The sequence below is a fragment of the Sapajus apella genome, unplaced genomic scaffold (assembly GCF_009761245.1).
Source record: "Sapajus apella isolate SASKATOON/1434 unplaced genomic scaffold, GSC_monkey_1.0 scaffold165, whole genome shotgun sequence".
Taxonomy (NCBI): Eukaryota; Metazoa; Chordata; class Mammalia; order Primates; family Cebidae; genus Sapajus; species Sapajus apella.
This window is the reverse complement of record NW_022437105.1, coordinates 2,090,022-2,112,235: the sequence shown is the minus strand read 5'-3', so window position 1 is coordinate 2,112,235 and position 22,214 is coordinate 2,090,022. Positions and strand designations below refer to the sequence as shown.

The 22,214-nt window shown below is 37.9% G+C and overlaps 2 protein-coding genes across 3 annotated transcripts; one reads left to right on the top strand and one right to left on the bottom strand.

Moving 5' to 3' along the window:
• The first annotated feature begins 6 nt into the window (after positions 1 to 6).
• On the top strand, positions 7 to 19,890 carry PHF10 (PHD finger protein 10). Of its 2 annotated transcripts, none has more exons than XM_032267081.1 (12): positions 7 to 134; positions 2,884 to 2,990; positions 5,373 to 5,503; positions 6,390 to 6,467; positions 7,864 to 7,997; positions 8,102 to 8,251; positions 9,113 to 9,222; positions 11,157 to 11,310; positions 13,338 to 13,493; positions 18,011 to 18,119; positions 18,407 to 18,595; positions 19,687 to 19,890. In XM_032267081.1, exons 1-12 carry the CDS (start codon positions 45 to 47, stop codon positions 19,770 to 19,772), a joined length of 1,494 nt encoding a protein of 497 aa, XP_032122972.1. In that variant the 5' UTR covers positions 7 to 44; the 3' UTR covers positions 19,773 to 19,890. The 2 variants fall into 2 exon arrangements, with proteins under 2 accessions (XP_032122972.1, XP_032122971.1); XM_032267080.1 differs by having other exon boundaries at positions 6,384 to 6,467.
• CUNH6orf120 (chromosome unknown C6orf120 homolog) lies at positions 18,892 to 21,455 on the bottom strand. The gene has a single exon (XM_032267082.1). The coding sequence runs from the start codon at positions 21,361 to 21,363 to the stop codon at positions 20,788 to 20,790; it is 576 nt and encodes a 191-aa protein (XP_032122973.1). The 5' UTR covers positions 21,364 to 21,455; the 3' UTR covers positions 18,892 to 20,787.
• Positions 21,456 to 22,214: the final 759 nt, after the last annotated feature.

The window sequence follows — 22,214 nt, the reverse complement described above, 5'->3', positions numbered from 1 at the left end:
GGCGGAGGCGACGGCGGCGGCGGAGGCGCGGGACGCTCGGGCTGATGGCGGCGGCGGCGGCCGGGCCCGGGGCGGCACTGTCCCCGCGGCCGTGCGAAAGTGACCCGGCCACCCCCGGAGCGCAGTCCCCGAAGGTGAGGAAGCGGCCGGCGCGACCCGACCCCAACTCTGACCCCCTCCGGGGCCGGGGCGCGGCGGTCTCGGCGCAGTCCCACCGGCGGCCGACCGGCGTCTCGGGGGCGTGGGCCACAGGCTGTGCGCTGCTCCTGAGACCCGCGGTGGTCGGCGAGGCGGGGCCGGGAGAGGAGCCCACGGCCCCTAGCGAGCAACAAGTGCGGGCGGGCAACGCGGCGCGGCTTCCCTGAAGTTGGCAGCCGGCCCTGTTTGACGAGGTTGTCCCCCAGACGCCTCTTCCCGGGACAGCTGCGGGACAGAACGCGCCCGGGGCGGAGACGTGTCCTCGGATGGGCCTGCAGACGCGCGCGTTCGCTCAACCTTCATTCCGTGCATAGTTTGCTGAAGTGTTTGAAAGCTTACTGCAAAAAACATTGGCGAACGAAGTGGAAAATCAACACAGTTAGTGAACTCACTGTAATTAAGTTAATACACAAGCGTCCGGATGTTTTCAGCGGAAGTCTTTTTTTTTTTTTTTTTTAACTTTATACTGCTGTGAGGTGAAAAGAACTTGGTGTTTGTGGAGAAAATGGAGATGAGCAGTAGCTTGTCACGCATCAAAACGTTTTGGTTCTAAAGTTAGGCTAGCAGTTTGTGACAGAAGGTTGGAAGGGAGGAATGATGTTTTAAAAACCTCAAAGCTTGAAATTGGAAAGCTGAAATTAGAAGGCGGTGGGAACTGGAGTGCTTGGCCAGCTAGCCTTCGTGCGGTGTACGGTGTGCGATGTGCGCGTTGGCAGGGGAAGCTGTCCTCGGGCAGCCTATCGGGGCTGCGCCTGCCTGCGAACTCTTCCCGTCGCGCAAGTCCATCGTGCCGTCAGAGAAAGACTCATTTTGAAGGTTCCTGAAAGGCTCCCGCCAATGGAAGTAACTAGATTGTAACACTCTGAATGCACATTCTTGCACTTCCAGCATTTGACTCCTGTCCCGGCACCTGGAGGGCACTGAGTCACTGAGCCAGTGCTCCCCCGAGTGCATGCTTGACCCCTGAACCTTAGGAAGGATGTGATGCATAGAAACTCGTCTAATCTGTAGGTGGAAACCACCTGTAACTCTGGAAGGCACATCTTTGATTTAGTACATCTGAGAGTCTTTGAAAACACGGGCTTCTGTATCAGTATCGCGGTGGCAAGGAAATTCTTACCTTATTCCGTCATGTATTGGGAACAATATTGCTGTTACTACCTCCCTCTAGAAAAAGGCCCGCTGCCCAGATGCTCATTTTATATAATAATGCCTTTGCCTAGAATTTATAGTAGTAATTTAAAACACTTTATATATAAAATTGTGGTCTCAGCTTTTTTGAGCACTACATTTTTAACTTTCTTTTTATTTTTGTATATATTTGAGTGTCTCAGTTTTTTAGCTAAAGGGAAATATGCTGAAGTTTAAGGATATAAAAATCCTTAAAATGTTCACAAAAAAGATTTAAAAAAATGGAATGTTTAAAATGAGTTATGTTGGAAGTACTGAATATGAAATGTTGCGGTTGTGATACATGCAAATTTTCAGAGTAGATTTAGACTGCAGAGCTCTTTCATGAAATGCTTATTTTAAAAGGTCTGGAAAAGAATATGTATTTTACTATTTGGAAAAGAACCAGTAAATTTCTAGGAGCTAGAAGCATTTGAGACTTTATTATCATAATCATCCGTTAATATTTAAGAGATAATTATTTCCTAGTTCTTGTTGTGTTTTTAATATAGTAGCTCATTTAATCATTGAATTAGCCATGTAATAGAGGCAATATTATAGTCTCAAATTTTCAGATTAGAAGATGCTCACAGAAAATAACCTCAGCTAGTGAGTGCCCATTGAGAACCCAGGTTGCCCAGGTTTGGCTTGCCTTGCCACTATACCATATTGCTGGTTTATATTCTTTTGCAGGATTGCTTTCATTTTAATATGTAGCAAGAGGACCATGGTATTTAGTAAAATTGGATTAGAGTTAAAAGCAATATTACATTTTTAAAAAGTATCCTTTTTAGACCTTAAGCCTTGGCTAATATGTAAATAAATCAATTTCCTAACATCTGATACTTTTACTGAGTGAAATGGTTGAATTTATAACCTTGATATCCTTGCCACATAATGGATTGCAGTTAAAATCTGTAAGCTTCTTAAAAGATCACCTCCCTCATCAACCCTCTTCTTGGTTTGTGTGTTGCTGTATTATAGATTGATGAGCCTTATTAGGGTGTACTTTTGCTAAATTATAGCAATATAAGAAGAAAAGTGAATAGTTAGAATTGGTAACCTGTTTTCAGTCTTGTATGTCCCCTTTTCACAGGGACATAAATGCCTAAAGTAGTCAAAATAGTCCTATAAACCGGCGCCAAATTGAATTGAGAAATGTAAATGGTCCATACATTTTTCCCCCCAGCTTGGGTAGGAGAGTTTGCTTTAATCTTAGAGTGATGCAGCAATTTTATATGTTTATGAAGAGCAGAAAGCATTTTAACCTCAGTTGGTGAGAAAGCAAAAGCAGATTTACATTTACAGGTTAATTGAAAATGCTCTTATTTTGATTGGATTGAAGATCAGTTTTAAATTTTATTCCAGGGCTTGCTCATGCCAAACTCTTGGTCCCTTTTAATTGTAATATGAAGTTAATACTTGTATGACTTGTTCTTAGACAGTCTTTCAGTTATTGAGACTTATTGTTCTTTTATTCTTGCTCTGTTATTTTTGAATCTTTTAAATGTGTAGGACGATAATGAAGATAATTCAAATGATGGGACCCAGCCATCCAAAAGGAGGCGAATGGGCTCAGGAGATAGTTCTAGGAGTTGTGAAACTTCAAGTCAAGATCTCGGGTACTGTCATTTTACTGGTTATTAATATTTTTTGTGATGTTTCTCTTTGTGATAACATCCTCTTCCCTTTCCCCCAGCTCTGGCAAAGACAATTATTAAAAATTGTAGAATATTTTCTGTTTTATAATGTGCCACCAAAATTGGTCTTGCTACTGAGTGTAATTAAAAAACAATTTTATGATAGTAAAACATAATACGTAAAATTAATCATTTTAACAATTTTTAAGAGTGCAATTCATTGGCATCAGTTAACATTTGCAGTGTTGCGCAGCCATTATCACCATCCATTTCCAAAATGTTTTCACTACTCTGTCTATACTTTAAAACCATTAAGCAATAACTTCACTTTCGCCTTTTACCCAGGCCCTTGCAACCATCATTCTACTTTCTATTTCAATAAATATGACTACTTAGTTACTTCTTATAAGTGGAACCATAAAATATTTGTCCTTTTGTGGCTGGCTTATTTCTCTTAGAACTTTTAATATCTTCAAAGTTCATCCTTGTAGCATATGTCAGAATTTTGTTCTGGGTTTTTTTTTTTGTTGTTTTTGTTTTTTTTTTTTGAGACGGAGTTTCGCTCTTGTTACCCAGGCTGGAGTGCAATGGCGCGATCTCGGCTCACCGCAACCTCCGCCTCCTGGGTTCAGGCAATTCTCCTGCCTCAGCCTCCTGAGTAGCTGGGATTACAGGCACACACCACCATGCCCAGCTAATTTTTTGTATTTTTAGTAGAGACGGGGTTTCACCATGCTCACCAGGATGGTCTCGATCTCTTGACCTCGTGATCCACCCGCCTCGGCCTCCCAAAGTGCTGGGATTACAGGCTTGAGCCACCGCGCCTGGCCTGTTCTGTTTTTAAGACTGAATAATATTCCATTTTATGTATATACTGCATTTTGTTTATCCATTTGGATGTTGATGGGCATTTGGGTTTCCACCTTCTGGCTAAGGTGAATAATGCTACAGTGAGCATTGGTCAGAGTTTGTGTTTTCAGTTTTTTTGGGGATATGTATGTAGGAGTGGAGCAGCTGGATTACATGGTAATCCTATGTTTAACTTTTTGAGAAACTGCCAAACTGTTTTCCATAGGGGTTGCACCAATTTACATTCCTCCCAGCAATTCACAAAGTTTCTAGTTTCTTCATGTTTCTCACCAATTTGTTTTTCATTTTTTAAAATAATAGCTATTGTAAAAGGTGTGGAGGGATATTTTATTGTGATTTTGATTTGCATTTCCATAATGCGTAGTGTGTTGAACATCTTTTCGTCTGCTTCTTGGCCATTGTATATCTTCTTTGGAGACATGTCTATTCAAGTTCTTTGTCCATTTTTCATTTGGGTTTTTTGTTGTTGTTGTTCAGTGTTCTTTTATATATTAATACTTCATCAAAAATATAATTTACACATATTTTCTTTATTCTATGGGTTTATTCACTCTCTTGATAGTGTCCCTGTATAAAATTTTTAATTTTGATGAAGCCCAAATTTTTCATCTGTTTTTTCTTTTGTTGCTTGTGCTTTTGGTGTCATATCTAAGAATCCATTGCCAAATCCAAGTTTGTGAAGATTTCTATGTTTTCTTCTAAGGGTTTTCTAATTAGCTCTTATATTTAGGTTGTTGATCCATTTTGAGTTGTGATATGAGGTAAAAGGTCCAATTTTATACTTTTGCATGTGGATACCCAGTTTCCCAGCACTATTTTTGAGAATACTGTTCTTTTGGAAGGCTGCTTTTTAAACAGATAGATGCATAACATATTGTCACTTTCCCGTGTCTAATTTAGAGGTTGAATTGGCCCAGATCCTGAAATCTGTACTCTGTTATTCAGGATAGAGATCGACTGTGATACCCTGGCACCTTTAAACTAGGTCTATCCTTTGCTTCTGGGTTTGTGGAGTATCTGAGAACAAATACTTATGGTTTATGGCATGATGCATTGAGAAATAGGTTTTTAAGAGTTCTGTTTTCTTAGCTATTTATGACTCACTGAACAGTAGACAAGAGACAGAAGTAGTTGATTATTCCTTGGGTAGATGAAATACTGACTATGCATTTTTAACCCAAGAGAAAGAATTCAGAGCTGATACCATCACCTTGCTTTGCCCTCATAGGTCTCTTAAACTAAAAATGCCTTTGTTCTTAGCAGTTTAGAGTCTTGGTTCTTCCCAATATATAAAAAAATGTTATCTTCATTGTACCTTTTTGACTTGGTAGACCAGATAATTATTTCTCTTCCTTTTCTTTGATATACAGGAAGTCAAGTCATAGCAGACAAATAATTTAAATACTTAAAATAGTTTTCAAAATATCCTCAATAAAAGTGATTAAAAGTTAATGAAAGCCAAATTTAATACATAATATGTATTTCTGCACTTAGCTTTAGTTACTATCCAGCAGAAAATTTGATAGAGTACAAATGGCCACCTGATGAAACAGGAGAATACTATATGCTTCAAGAACAAGTCAGTGAATATTTGGGTGTGACCTCCTTTAAAAGGAAATATCCAGGTACTAGTTTATATAATAGATTAATTTATAATTAATAGTAATTCTTTATGATACACTGTCAACTTCTGAATTTTTCTATAGATTATAATATATTTTATATTCTTGTGCTTGCTGTTTTTCTTTTCTCTTTTTTTTTTTAAAAAAAAAAAAAAAAAAAAAAAGACTTAAGGATCTCATTCTGTCGCCCAGATTAGAGTGCAATGGTGCAATCATAGCTCACTGCAGCCTTGCCCTCCTGGGCTAGCTGTCCCCATGCCTCAGCCACGCCTGGCAAATTTTGTTAATTTTTATTTTTTTAGAGATGAAGTCTTGCTATGTTGCCCAGTGTGATCTCAAACTCGTGGCTTCAAGCTATCCTCCTGCCTCAGCCTCCTGAATTGCTAGGATTACAGGTGTGAGCCACCATGCCTGGCTGTTTTAAATTTATTATTATTCAGCATCTCTCTTCATTATTGATATATTCTATGTCTCATAAACTATTTTAAAAGCAAAATGGGAAAGGTGAATTTCCTGGGGAAAATTTTAGAAAAAAATCATTTTATAGACAAGTTTTGGATTTTTACCATTGTCCCTTGATCTAAGGAATAGAATTAGCTATATGAACCATATCTGAATTTGAGAAAGGCTATTTCTCATTAGTCTAGTTATTTATATTACCTTATTGCTTTGGATTATTCTATTTTCGATTTTATTCGAACTTTTGTATCTTACTGAGTTTTATTTCTTGAATTTATAGTATTTTTCTGTAGTCCCTTTAATATTTGGAGAATGTAATATGAATACTTTTAAAAATCAAGTTTTTTAAGCTTTTAAAAGTTTTACAAATGCGTAATGTTTTGCTGTTTTTAATAGTCTTTTGATTTTTTTTTTTTTTTTGGAGATTTAGAGCGACGAGATTTGTCTCACAAGGAGAAACTCTACCTGAGAGAGCTAAATGTCATTACTGAAACTCAGTGCACTCTAGGTAAGAATAGCTTGTAATGTGAATTTTTCAAGCTGAACATTTACAAGATGATATTGCATAAGTATCTTCTTTCCTAAAATATTTTACAAAGTTAATAAAAAATTTAAATGCTACATTGTTTACTTCATTTTTGATTATTGTTAAAATGCAAAGGAGAATGAAGCTTGAACACATATATAGTTCCTGACTCATGATGGTTCAACTTCATGATGGTGTGAAAGCAGTGCATATTCAGTAGAAACCATACTTTGAGTGTCCATACAACCATTCATTTGACTTTCTGTATAATATTTAACAAATCGCATGACATACTCAACACTTGATATTAAAATAGGCTTTGTGTTAAATGATTTTGCCCAGCTGTAGGCTAATGTAAGTTTTCTGAGCATGTTTAAGATAGAGTAGGGTAAGCTAAGATGTTGGGTAGGTTAGGTGTATTAAATGCTTTTTGTTTTCAGAATAGATTCAACTTAGGGTGGGTTTATTGGATGTAACCCCACTGCACGTTAGGATCACCTGTATTCTGAAACAGTATAATTGTCTAATAATTTTTACAGAGTTTTCAGAATGTATTTTCTGTGCAAAGCTTGTACAATTTTATTTTTAAAGGTATTGGTTCTTTGCTGAGTGTAGTGGTGTGTGCGTGTAGTCCCAGCTACTTGGGAGGCTGAGGGAGGAGGATCACTGGAACACAGGAGTTTGGGGCTGTAGTGTGCTGTGATCATATCTCTGAATAGCCACTGCACTCCATCCTGGGCAATATGGTGAGACCACATCTCTAAAATGCAAAATGGCAAATTTTACTCAATTTTCAGTTCTGTATAATTATGTCCATGTTTTATTTGTAGTTTTACTTTCACAAACATTTTAATGCAGCATGGCTACTTTTTAATATAAATTCATGGGAATGCATTTCAGCAGTTGGTGAAATCTGATACTGTGAGTTTTGAATTGTCTACATGATGAGTGTGTGTGTGTGTGCTGATGTTTTCGGTGAAGTTTTAAGGAATTTGAAGACTGGGAAGTATAATAACGTTGAATTTTTTTTTTTAACTTATCCAATATTTTGTAGTACTTGTTAGTAGTTAGTGTATTTCATTATTTAACAATTGTTTCTAACTGAAGGGATATATGTTTAAAGCACATAGAATCTTAAAAATAAACTTGTTTGGTTGAAAAATGGATATATTTGCCTTTTGCAAGATAATCTTTTAATTGCTTGGATTTATATTATGAATATTAAGTTTAGTTATTTTCAAATGTACCAAGATATTTTGCTTTGGCCATTGGAAAAACCATTAAAATGTGGAGCGGTTTGAAGAAGTAAATTTTGAAGAGTGCTTTTGTTCACTTATTTTTAAAAGGGCTTATTTTTTTGTTTTTTGGTCTAAAATAGGTTTAACAGCATTGCGCAGTGATGAGGTGATTGATTTAATGATAAAAGAATATCCAGCCAAACATGCTGAATATTCTGTTATTCTACAAGAAAAAGAACGTCAACGAATTACAGACCATTATAAAGAGTATTCTGTAAGTAACTGAGGCGACTAGTATTTTTTATTTGGGTTGGGGAAAATGACATTTTATAAAGTTACATGTGACTTCCAACTGTTTTTTTTTTTTTCTTTTCCCAGCAAATGCAACAACAGAATACTCAGAAAGTTGAAGCTAGTAAAGTGCCTGAATATATTAAGAAAGCTGCCAAAAAAGCAGCTGAATTTAACAGCAACTTAAACCGGGAACGCATGGAAGAAAGAAGAGCTTATTTTGACTTGCAGACACATGTAGGATAACTTAAATTTAGTAGTCTCCGAACTTAGTTTCTTACTTGTTATTGCAGAGTGCCCATTACCCCCTTGATCATTATTTTTTGGACCACCTATGTGTTCTTTTTTTTTTTTTTTTTTTTTGAGACAGAGTCTCGCTCTATAGCACAGGCTGGAGTGCAGTGGCATGATCTTGGCTCACTGCAACCTTTGCCTCCTGGGTTCAAGGGATTCTCCTGCTTTAGCCTCCCCAGTAGCTGGGATTACAGGCACCTGCCTCCACACCCAGCTAATTTATCATATTTTTAGTAGAGACAGGGTTTACCACTGTTGTCCAGGCTGGCACCTATGTGTTCTTTTCCTCCTCAGAACTTGAGATATTATTTTTAATGATGTGCTTAATAATCAATTTACGTTTTTTGTGAGATGTCTTTTGCTTTATAGTTGATATTCTACTAAATGAAACTAATAATAGTGACATGTCATACTTGCTATGTGTCCCAAGAGTTTTTAAAATAGATTTGCATGTTAATTCTCAAAGTAATCATGTGAGGTTGAAAGTAGGATTACCTCCATTTAATAGATAAAGAAACTGAGCTAGAGAGGTTGTATAAGCTACCCAGATCACTCTGCTGTTAAGTAGTGAGCCAGAGATCCACTGCCATTCCTCGGCAGTTATTCTCATGGAAAGTAGGCCTCTAAAACGATAATATATAGAAAGAACTGAAAGCACCAACTGTGCTCTTAGGTAATAGCTCCCAAAATTTTAGCTTTTTTGAGGGGAAATGGGCATGCAGTGGAGAGCATCTGGGGACTCTCTTCCTACAGCCTGAGTTTTAGCATGGAATCAATTTTGTGTTTCTCTTTATGTTAACATAGGTTATCCAGGTGCCTCAGGGGAAGTACAAAGTTTTGCCAACAGAGCGAACAAAGGTCAGTTCTTACCCAGTGGCTCTCATCCCCGGACAGTTCCAGGAATATTATAAGAGGTATTAAATTTTAGTTACAGTTGGTATCGGATCTTGGTGAGGGGTTTCAGAGCCTTGTGTACTTGCCTCCTAACAATTTTGAGGTCTGTAGATATCACCATAAGAGATATCGCCGTATCGCATAGGATTTGTGTTGCTGTTCTTTATCTTCTCTGGTTCTGTGGTAAACACCAACCTATAGTCAGAATTTGAACATATGCTGATGAAGTCTGGATGCCCCTGTCTTTGCCCATTCTCTTTGAATTTGTCATAGATAGATGCTGGGGGTTCTGTAGCACCTCAGTGCTCAGAGTATGTTCCGTGGTCCAGAGCACTATTATTTCTCAGAAGCTAGTTGGAAATGCAGAATCTCAGGCCCAACCCTAGATCTATGACTCAGTCTGCATTTTAACAGATGTCTGCATGATTCATGTGCAGGTTAGAGTTTGAGAAACACTGACTTGTTGCAGACAAGAAAAGAGAGGGGCAGGGACAGGCACATTGCTGACCTGGCCTGGCTGCTGCTGTCAATCTGAACCCTAAATACTACTTACCTCCTATTCCGAAACTGAATGTTACTGAAAAAAACAGGGCTAATGGATTCATTTTGTTTTAAAGTCTCAGCTTTTATTTCAACCTTAAACCTTACTCTGGAACCATATGTTCTTCGGAATAGACTATATTTTTAGAGAATAGAATTTAAAGTACAGTGTTATAACTTGCCATTTGAAAGTCAAATCTTGAGCAGAAATTTTAAAAAATTCAAATTTGAGTCATAAGCAGAAATATTTAAAAAGTTTTGCTTCTTTTTTTTTTGAGATAGAGTTTACCTAGGCTGGAGTGCAGTGGCGTAATACCGGCTCACTGTAACCTTTGCCTCCAAGTGATTCTCCTGCTTCAGCCTCCTGAGTAGTTGGGATTACCATGCCTGGCTAATTTTTTGTATTTTTAGTAGAGATGGGCTTTCACCATGTTGGTCAGCCTGGTCTCAAACTCCTGACCTCAGGTGATCTGCCCACCTAGGTCTCCCAAAATGCTGAGATGACAGGTGTGATCCACTGCACCTGGCCTTTAATTTTTAAAAATTTTATTTTGGTGTCAGGAAGTTATTAAAAGTCATATGCAAGTATGCCAACCCCTTTGCTTTTTGGTGTGTTGTCTTAGTTGGGGAAGTCCTGATCCATGGTCACTTCCTGAATAAGGGCTACAGTGGGTAAGAATGGAGGTGGCACTAAGTGTTGCTGTCTGGGAAGAGATTGCCAATCTAGCCTCAGACAAAATAGATGATTAAATTCATTAGAATACATGCTTCCCAAATTTGTTTATAATAATTTGTTACTAAAAATTTTGCTTTCTATATTAAGTAATATCATATACCATGCACTGGTGTGATATATATGTAGTAGGGTGTCTGTCCATTCTGTTTGGGTTTGTCACAGACAGTTGCTGGGGTTCTGTAGCACCTCACTGCGCAGAGTTTGTTTCTGATCCAGAGCACTATTGTCACTCACAAGCTTGCTGGAAATGCATATACTGTATATCAATTGTATGAAGTAGATGCCATTATTAGGCTTGTTTTACAAGCGGAGTGACAGCTCAGAAGTGGCAAAGACCTGGGACAGTGGTGGAAGTGGATATGATCTGGTAGCCAGACTTGGGGCTACTGACATTTTATTTACTTTTCTTCTTTTTTGGGGTTGAGGGCAAAGAGGAGAGACACATTATCTCTTAGTAAGAATTAAAATCAAATGCATATTTTTATAAGTCTAATGAAAAGACATTCAGGCTTCTTATTAATTACCCCTACTTGATGACAAAAATGAAAAATTAATACTCTATTTTTCAAAAGTCTTTGGGGTTACTCGAGAAGTTTAAGGCTATCTTCATAGCTCAAAGATGAGTCTATTCATATTTAATAATAAAGAGTAACTGAAAATAAACTCTCTGAACTTCAGGTACTCACCAGATGAGTTGCGGTATCTGCCATTAAACACAGCCCTGTATGAGCCCCCTCTGGATCCTGAACTCCCTGCTCTAGACAGTGACGGTGATTCAGATGATGGTGAAGATGGTCAAGGTGATGAGAAGCAGAAAAATAAAGGCACTTCGGTGAGAACATTTCTGTCTAGTAGGAAGCATTTCCTTTCTCTTTGAATTTTTGCTAATTGCTTTCCTAGAATGTTAAATTGAACTTGTGTCATCATTCTCTCTTTGAAAAAGGACAGTTACATATAATTTCCAGAAAGTATTCATCAAGAAAAGTTATTTATAGTGTGTTTTGATAAAAACAAGCAGTGCATGGCCTTTGGTAAGCTTTATACTTAAAATCACTCCTTTGTAGTTACCATGAGCAGGTTAGGCAAGGATATGGAAAATTAGCTTACAATTGTTTATTCAGCTTTCTGTCTCTTTAACTTAAAATATTGAACAAAACAGACTTTGATCTCTTGATACAGAAATGTAGTTTTTTCTTAGTTTAGGGGAGTGCATTAACTTATGTTTCTTTTGCTCAATCTTAGGCTTCCTATGGGAAAATATTATGTTAGTAATATATTGTGCAATTTGTTGGGTTTTGCTGTATGCCTTTTTTTTGGTAGCAAATGCAGTTGCAAGACAGTGGGAAGCTGGTGTATTCTGTGGACCTAAAGGAGAACAAAATTTCAATGATGATCTAGGGTTTTGATCCCAGTGATGCCACAGGGCTTTGAATTTCTCTAGTACTGTGTTTTAAGTAACTGGCTATTTTAAACTTTTCATTGTAGCCAACCTAAATGTGAGATTGAAGGGACATTATATTTCCTTGTCACCAACAGCTTCTAAAACATCTTTAATAATATATATTATGCAGAATAAGATGCTGTTCAAGTATCAAAGTGGTGATACAAATTTCCTCTTGTCATGTTGCTAAAAAGGGAGCTATGGCATACTAAGGGTGATGAAGCTGACTTCCTTTCATACCACTAGGAAAAGTGTAAACTAATCCAACATTATGGGAAAGCATTTGGACAGTCTTACCAATTTAAGTTCCACAGAATTTGACCTAGCAAATCCACTAATAGAATTTATCCTTAGGACTTAGATGCTGAAAAAATTTAATTAGAAAAAAAGTTCTGTTTGAGTGTTTACAGTAATTTTTATGCTGGAAATTACAAATAAATTTTAATGCCCGCAGTGGGTAATATTATATTGTTTTTATAGTATAGAAATGCAGTTCAAAGAATATTAATGGTTGTGAGAAAATGCCCATAATGCTTTTAAAAAAATACCAAAATACACACATGCATACACACACATTGTAATCCAGTTTTGTGTTTTAAAAAAAGAGGGCACAGTGAGGTAGGGGGTATGTGTGAGTCTTGGTATCTTTATTTATATAAAGGACACCCAGAAAAAAGATAAAGTAGATAAATTCATGTATTTAGTCAGTGTATGTTTATCAGGGAGGTTCTAGATAACTTTAATGTTTTCATTTATAATTTTCATAATTCATATGAAAGTTCTAATTAGAAAATTTTAAATTATAAAATGAAGGATTAAATGGTCAGATATTGAGGTCTTAAACCTTGAATATGTAAAATATTTCAGATCCTGTTGTAGGTAGTTGAGGGATTGGCTCTGCATAGTTGAGCATTATGGAAACACAAATGTGTGCTTAGAAGGACTTTTTTTTTTTTTTTTTTTTTTAACTATAGCCCTTTATTTTTCCTGAAGTACCTTCTGATGATTTTTAGTACTCAATGAAAATACCCACACTTATTTTTAACAATGTGTTTTTGTATGAAACAAATATGCTTCCTTGTGACATGGAAAATAATGTTGAAGCTGTGTGGTGTAATAATAGCTAAAGCAGATAATTCCATTTTTTGTGACTTACATCAGAAAACAAAATGATGAAGGCACTGATATATGTGAAATCAGTTTTATATGATATTATAGTTAGAAGGATGGATGATTTTTAACATGGCTTACTTTAGTTTCCACTGGAAAAAGCTTTCTCTTATTTAGAATGATTTTTTAATTTTTAAATTGATAAAGGCTTAAAACTTTTTTTTTGAGTATTTTCCATAGTTTTCAAAATTCAGACTCAAATTTGTCTTAATTCCAAAGAATCTTTGTTTTTGCCTTTTAAACTCCAGGACAGCTCCTCTGGCAATGTATCTGAAGGGGAAAGCCCTCCTGACAGCCAGGAGGACTCTTTCCAGGGAAGACAGAAATCAAAAGACAAAGCTGCCACTCCAAGAAAAGATGGTCCCAAACGTTCTGTACTGTCCAAGTCAGTTCCTGGGTACAAGGTAGAAGAAAAAAGCCCCTGACTCAGCCTCTTTACTGACCAGCCTCTCTCCCTGAAATACTTTAACTTGACTTTCACGATTGTGGAGCTTCTGCCTGCTGTACTTCACTAGCTGTTCTTCTATGGTGTGCCCTCTGTCCACTGCTTTCTTTTTTGCTTTATTTCCTTGGTGGCTTTTCTGTCACTTTTGGCTATGGTTTAGCATCCGTTTTCTGTATATGTACAATTTATAAGTCTTTTTTTTTTTTTTTAAATAAGTATGGGTTTTTAAAACATTATTTCATAGGCAGAAGTTTATACTTTTATTTCCTTGGAGTAAAGATCATAATTATTTGGCATTTTAAGTGCCCCAGCATTTAGTGTAGCTAAACCTGCTGAGCTATGAAGTATGAGTGGATATACTGTTAGATGAAGTTGCATTTTTGTAGTGCCTTTCATTAAGAAAGATCTGGGTTTAATCTAAGGGTTATTTGATCCATCTGCTAAATTTAGCTAACTCTGGGATAGAAAATAATAAAACCTGTTATTTACATTGTAGTGATTTTTAGCGTAACCTTGGTAAAGAGCCTGTATGATTCCATGACAAGAATTAAAACATACCTGTTAACTTGTTGATCTGATTATCCTCAGAGTAAAGTAGTAGGTTGTCAGCAGCTGTTGTTATTATTTTGAACTTTTCCTCCCTCTTTCTGCCCCTCTCTTTTCTTTTGACGAAAAGTGAGGTGAGAGGTGAGTAGGCTTATTTTGCATATAGGGATTTAAGAATATCGTAAAAGAAAGAATTAGATGTACAGTTTTATGTTTGGGATGGTGGTAGTAAAATATATTACCTTTTGATTCTTTTGGTCTGAAATGTTTTAGAACATGCTTTTTATTGCACTTATGAAGGTGTATTGAAGGAAAATTTTAGAGTAAGGCAATGAGAAAGTTTTGCCAAATGAAATTGTTAAACACCTTGTATGTCAGAACTGTGATTATGGTAAGTAATCCACAAGAACAGGTTGAATGAAGTAAGTCAGCTTTCCCTCTAACTAACTAGAACACATTCTAACATGTTGTTCATTCTCCTTTCTTCAAGTAAAAGTGACCTATTAAATTAATGTATTTCATATTTTATTAGAAAATTCTTTCATGTAATTAACTTAATTTTTTTTTTTTTTTTAAGCCTATGGCAAGCAAATTTTAAGCTTTATTCACCAAGGGTTGGCTTCCAAGGGTGTCTGCAATAGGCTGCAGCGATGTGATTGTTGTACTTGTTTTTACATATATAGCTTATCTACTTTCTTTAAATATATAAGTTAATGCTTAATAACTGAAAGCAAGTGAGCTCCAAAGATGAAATTTCAGAAACAGCCTCCATGAATGAGTGTGTTCTATTGGTCTGCTAAGAGCTTTAAATGGAAGTGGCCACTAAAAGCACACCATCCTGTTAACTCTTGAGTGCTAAGTAGATCTTTCAAACAATAAGCTTGATTGATCATGGGTTGAAAAGAGAGAATATTGAAATAGTTGTTTTAATACAGGCTGGAAATGAAGAACTATTCAACACTGTCATTGATTTAGTATACAAGAAATCATATAGATTAACTGAACTTAATAGTACTCAAGTCGGATATGCAAAATTTATATTTTACATAATCTGTGCACATTTTTAATACCTAAAAATGTTTCAGGTTGATTTCAAAGATGGAAACAACCAGTATCTAGTCATCATACATTAATGTGAACATGCTTATTAAAAGTTAACCTCTTTATAAAAAGTATTAATAAGCCAGATGTGCCTAAATATTAGGGTACTTCAAGCTAAAGGTCATATTTTATATATGTAAAATATGAGATTCAAGAAAAACAATAATGTATCTGATGTTTTGCTTAATAAGATTCACTAGTGCTTGCCCTTAATTTGTAGGACAGTATTGTTTAGGTTACATTAACCTGAAATTTAAAGCATAATTGTTAGGATTCAGGCCTATAAGTATATAATTAAAATCTATATTATTGCTACCATGAAAGTCTTATCTTTGGCTGTTTTTCAAGTAGAAAAGTAAGTGTACTGTGAGCCTTTTGAGATGCTGAGAGCTGTTAGGATGCGTATTTTAATTTTCTTGTCAGTAGTGAAACTCTGATGATGTTGCAGTTATTTGAAGTAGAACTGATCGTCTTAACCAGACACACAAAGGGCTGTGTTCCATTGGCCTTCGGGAGAGTGCTACACATTGTTCCCTTAACCCCTTCTTCAACTGTGCAATTTATTGCAACTGGCTTCTCTAAGCCACGGTTGTTATCTTCTGTGTAAAGCCCTGGATGGCAGCACTGTAGCTTCTTAGTGAGGGCAGATACTTTGTATATTGAGCTGCAGCATTCATCATAGAAAATGCTACAAACCTTCTCTCTTCCCCTTCTCTCATCTTTTCCTCTTTTCACTCAGATGAAGACTGTTGGGTAAGAAAAACTAAGTGATTTGACAAAGCATTATGATTTAAACTTAGAAATAAACCTAGAATTTTTTGGTGTCCCTTTTATCATAGATGTTTAATGTGTATTTTAATGATTGTAGAACTTGAATTGCTCTAGAATGTGAATGACTACCCTTGTGTTTTATTCCTTTTGGGTTTGGTTTTGTAAAGAATCTCCTATGAGGAGTTCTGTTTTTAGAATTTAATATTGTTTGGTTATTTCCCTGACTTTAGTGGAAGATATTAGAGTACTTAAATATGCCAGTATCTAACTTAAACTGAGTATTAAATAAGTATATCTTTTACATTTAGTTTAGGTACCATAACCAAAAAAGATTTCTTAGTTTTGATGAAGAGATACCATTCTGCTGTATATTATGGCAGGTACAGATATTATCATAACTGAACCAGAATTTGGATTATAGAAGTGCACTTCCTAGCTGTTTATTATTTAGGTATAGGAACACACAATGAGAACCTTATGCTTAGAATGTAGCAGTAACAACAGAGGGTAACTACACTGCAAGACTTAAATGGTTTAAGCATGTGACACTATCCTTTTGTTGGGGGGAGCAGGGTATAAAAATATACATACAGGAGATTAGTTTAATAGTAAAGTTTTATATGTATGTTTAACTTCCATGATATTTATTATTTTGTAGAGACATTTGTGATTGTTTAGAGTTCTTGTTTTTATTATATTTATGTATAAGGTTGACTTTTTTTTAAATAAATAAGCCAAAAATTCTTTTTGAATGCCTCTGTCATCTTTTGCAAAGAAAGATAATCTAAAAAGTACAAAACTTAAAAGAATTAAGAACAAATTGTTTAGGCCTAACAGGTAATGAAGGTGGCAGTGAGACATTTCAAAGCTGGAATATATACAAAGTTTGAGTTTTGTTTAGATTCTTTGGTTCAGTAAATTAGGAAAGGGGATGCATTTGGCAGAGTGGGAATAAAACAGCAATGAAACAATTCTATTTAAAATATTTATTGTCCCAGTTCGTGCGTGTGCGTGTGTGTGTGTGTGTGTGTGTGTGTGTGTGTGTGTATGTGTGTGTATGTGTATATATGTGTATGCCCGCCCCTTTCCCCCATTTTATTCTTGGCCCATGTTTGCTCTTCCTTTTTTACCATTGTTATTTACTTACTCCTATAGCATGAGTGAACGTCATTTGTAACAGTCAAGGCTGTGACGTTCGGATGTCCTCCCTTCCCTGGTAATTTTAAGTGCAGTGAACCCTTTTTCCTTTGTCATTTCCATGTGTTGCCAAATATGTCGAAAACCCAAACACCTTCACTGGACCATGCGTGTTTTTAATCTGAAAGATGAGTAGTACTCAGAATGTTTATGTATTTTTTAAGTGACTGCAATTTTTTTTTGCTTGTCTGAAAACTTACTTTTCCCTTTTATAATTTTACATTTTATAGTGAATCCTTTTAAGTATAGATTCTTTTATTAGACATACAAAGAGAATCACACAACTGAGTTTTCCACAAACATTTATGTACATGGCAATGTATGCACGAGACATCTTTCAATTAAAAATGTTTAAAGTGATTTTTAAAAATATACCATGATACCAATGAGGATAAACTGATTTTTTAACTTAGATTTTATAGATCCAGTTTTACAGCTCTGGAAAATATCAGTTTTTAAACAATACATAAGCTAGCTATTTAAAATGGTTTTCTCTTTAGAGTTAAGTCTTAAATTTATTGGTAATTGGATTTTCTTGTCCAATTAATAGTGACATTTTACATTATATTTAAGTCTATCCTTCTGTTCCTTAAACAGATCTTACTGTGCATGTAGGGAGTGTAGAATGCTACATTTAATATAAGAGATCATGCTGTTTACAAAATTTGACAATGAAATGAATGCTTTCTTCAGTCTGCAATCTTACATGGCAGACAGACTCCTGTCAAGCTTTGTCTTTCAAAATGGTCCTCATTAGCAAGTTACCAAAAGTAAAAATAGGGCAATAAAGTAACAGAATTCCTTTTGAACCCTTAGTAAGCTCTTCTGGCATGAATTTATAGCCCTCTTCTACCCTTCCAGCCAAAGGTCATTCCAAATGCTATATGTGGAATTTGTCTGAAGGGTAAGGAGTCCAACAAGAAAGGAAAGGCTGAATCACTTATACACTGCTCCCAATGTGAGAATAGTGGTAAGTATTTAAATATCTTTTTAAAATCTTAACCACCATGTTTGTTGGTTCAAAAACCGGAATTTATAGTTTCAGGTAGATTTCAACCAGAATCATCAAATAAGCAGGGTACCTTGTGAAGCATAGATGCAGTTCATGTGTTTTCTTCTACATTGTATTTTCATTTCTCTTTGGTGATTTAACATTATAGCCATTCCCTGGAAGTCCTAAAGCAAACTAGTATTTTATATGCCATATTAAGTTAAAAATTCTTATGTGAGATACTACTAATACTGGTTTTGATTTAGGCCATCCTTCTTGCCTGGATATGACAATGGAGCTTGTTTCTATGATTAAGACGTACCCATGGCAGTGTATGGAATGTAAAACATGCATTATATGCGGACAACCCCACCATGAAGAAGAAATGATGTTCTGTGATGTGTGTGACAGAGGTTATCATACTTTTTGTGTGGGCCTTGGTGCTATTCCATCAGGTAAAAATTTAAAAAAGAACAAACGTTATCTTTCGGTGATGAGACTCTCCTGGCACTCCTTTCTTAAGGATGCATAAAGCCTATCATGACATGAAGAGCTTGTGGACTTCTATGTGCAAACATGACCAAAGCTGTGATTTTACAGGTCATGTCCACCAGCTTTTCATCCTTAAGACAACCCAACTAAAGGATAAATGAGAGGCCAGAATGCCCAGGCTAAGTTTTGGAAGTATAGTTCTACATATAGAATGAGCTGGTGTTCTTTTACTGAAATACTAAAGTAACAGAGCATCATCTTGTTTCAAAGCCTTTATTTTTATGTTATCTATTTAGAAACTTAATAAAATGACTGCTACATCTTTACACATTTCTGTAGAAAGTCTATTATAGATTTATCTAAATCGCGGCAGCATTACAGTTCCAGGTGACTTTACAACAAAGAAAATTGAATAAATCACAGTAATTGGACTAAAATATTACACAGATAATTGTGTAATTTTAGAACTTACTTGCATAGTGTTAACACTGTATAATGCTCTATAAAATATATGCCTACAACGAAGTTTCCTGGGAATCATTAAGCAAGCAACGTATTTAAGATTCTGTAGTAATTCAGATCAAGTATGTACTACAATTTATGACTGTGCTCTTAGAAACTTGAAGTTTTAAAGTGCTGTCAGCATGGTACACCAGGACTTGAAAGAATGCTGAGACACACAGCTGCCAGTAAACAGGAGAGAAAAAGGCTTTAAAAAGCCAAATTCCGGAATGGGTTTTGTATCATTTGTATTGAACTTCTGAAGTATGAATGTTTAAATTTCAGGACAGATTTATTATTTTTTAAAGGTCCATATCACTGTATGGCATTGCATCTCTCCCATTCCCCTTGATTTGGAATGAATTTTGCACAGCATTGATAACATTGTTTACATTTTTCTCCTTAAATTAAGGAACTCAGTGTCCTTCTCACCACAAAATCCACAGAGGAATCTCATTAGTGATAGCTAAGGAATAAGAGTTAAAATAGGCTTAAAAACCAGTCCCATAAAAATTACTTTTCATTCTGTATTAACCAACAATTTTTTTCCTAGGTCGCTGGATTTGTGACTGTTGTCAGCGGGCCCCCCCAACACCCAAGAAAGTGGGCAGAAGGGGGAAAAACAGCAAAGAGGGATAAAATAGTTTTTGACCCTAATATTGTATATGCATCTAAGTGGAGTATTTGGTGCCAATTTATTTACAACATTTTCATTTTTATGCTAATAAAAGATTTTTTTTTTGGAAATTAACTATGAGCTTAAAATCTGCATTTGATTTATTTCTGTTAAAAGCTACTCTTACGCTTGAAACTGATTCCAGGTACAGAATTCATCTTCTGAAGTATTTTATAGTAACATTGGCTCACTCCAAAAATTCAGTGGAAATATTTAGGAACTTAAGTTACTTAACTTTCTCCATAGTCCAAAAAGTTATTTTTATGAAACTTCCTAATCTACATTGTTTCTGGCCTACCATAGGTAGCATTAACAAAGTTATTTAATAACTAAAGAATTTTCATTCATAGCCCCAAATTGACAAATAACCTAATAAGATCTGGTGCAGCTTGATTTAGAGTTGTCATTACTTGGACTGGTACAGGAACAAAGTTTGTAAATACCTGCCAGCCAGGAAATCCCTTTTGTATAGAAAAGTACCATCCGTACTTCGTGTACAGGCATGGGGGCTTTAGTCCAGGCTCAGGGAAGTGTACATAAATCATTTCCAACTTGATTTTAGTAACTGTAACACCTTGAACTTCGCTTACAATCTCCAGAGTAAAATTATAAAGTTACCAACCTTTTAATCTCATCCATATAACAGCATGAAAGGTTGCTCTATTTCGATTTATATAAACCTAAGTGACTGCAGTTACCATTTTTAGTCAACCTAATGAAAACAGTGTCTAAACATTTTATGGTACACGGTCCTTTAATATAGGAATTTTGATCTTTAAAAGAAAACAAATACTGTGCTTGCTGCTTTTCCTATTTTGGGGGTAACTGAGGTAACAAAATGCGTATGGCTTTATTTTTCCATCCCTTGACTAAAAAAGATAACTACAACTTCAACCAAGTACAAGTAGCAAGGTTCACGGCAAACTGCAATCAGCTTCACAGATGGAGAGTTTTATACTCCAGGGCGTGGTTAAGAACTCAAAAGAGAATTTCAAGTACTAGTTTCAAAATGCTAATTAATATCGTCCAGAGAACAGATTCCTCCTCTTGCGAGGCATCTTCTGGCGCACGAGCGTGCTTCTGCCCGGCATCTGCGCCGTCGGCGGGGTAGGCGGCCTCGTCGAACGGGTGCTGCTCGACCGTGCCGTCATAGTACACCTTCATCTCGAACTCGCTCTCCAGGTGAGACGGGTGACCGTAGACGCCGATGCCCACTGGGCGCCGGAAGTGCGCGGGGATTGACACGGCATCCGGGCCGCAGGTGGCCGACTGCAGCTCGTAGTCGTCGAAGCTGGGGTGCAAGCTGCTGGCGGAGACGTAGAGGTCCGCGTCGCCCTTGAGGCTGCGCATCCTGAGGACGATCTTGCCCTCGTGGTTCAGCCGCAGGTAGCTGTAGTTCCCGGCGCCTATCTGGCCCTGGACGACGTGCAGGAGCACCCACTCCTCGGGAACCTCCTCCTCGTCCGCGCAGCTCCCCGGGGATAGGATCTGCGAGGCCAGGAGCAGCAGCAGGGCCGTCGTCCAGGGTACGGCCCTCCCGCGGGGAGCGGCCATGGCTGGCGGCTCAGCTCTGGGGCCTGAGCGTGGGTCAGCGCTGGTGGGGACACAGGAGGCGCTCAACACCGGAGCCCGTCCCTGCCGTGCGCCTGTGAGGCCACGGCGCGTTCAGGCGCCTGGTCTGCCGCTGAGACTGTCTCTTCCCACCCGTTTGAGGCCCCGGGGAGAAGAGGAGGGGCTAGCCCCTCCCCCGCAGCGCGGCACCCACCGGACTCACCACCGTCCCCACAGGGCGCCGCTCCGCGACCATCCGGACCTGAGGCCCGAGCCTCGCCGGAGGAGGCGGAAGTTACGCTAGGCCCGGAAGTAAGCCGGCGGGAAGCGAGGCCTCGCCAGCTGTCGCGAGATAGTGAAGGGGGCGTGGGCGTGAGGAACCGCGGGTTAGTAACCATAGCAGCTAGCGAGTGGGGCGCGTCGCGTCAGGCCCTGTGCTTGCTTTTCTGTGAGCTGGCTGCGGCGGGTCCTCACCGAGCGGGCTGCTCCCTGCGCGGAGTCGGGGAGGAACCCGAGCTGCTGCTCTGCGGCGTGTGCTGAGGCTACAGGGCTGGAGCCCGGGGGCTCCGCGAGCGTTCGCGGCTCCGCTGAGATCTCTCTGAAAGGAGGCGATTTGAGGTTTCCGCCGTGACCGTTCCCAACGGCGGGGACGCGCGCTCTGGTCCAGAGCCGTTGCTCGCTGTCTAGTCACCCGAAGCCCAGTCCTGACGCCGTCCTGGTGCGAGGGTCTGCACGGGAATTTGGAGCTCAAGTTGGGCCCGAGCGTCCGGGCGGCCGTGGCGCCAAGGTGCAGGATCAGCTCTTTGACAACTGAGCGCCTGTGGAGTTCGGAAAAGGGCGCAGGTGGTTATTTT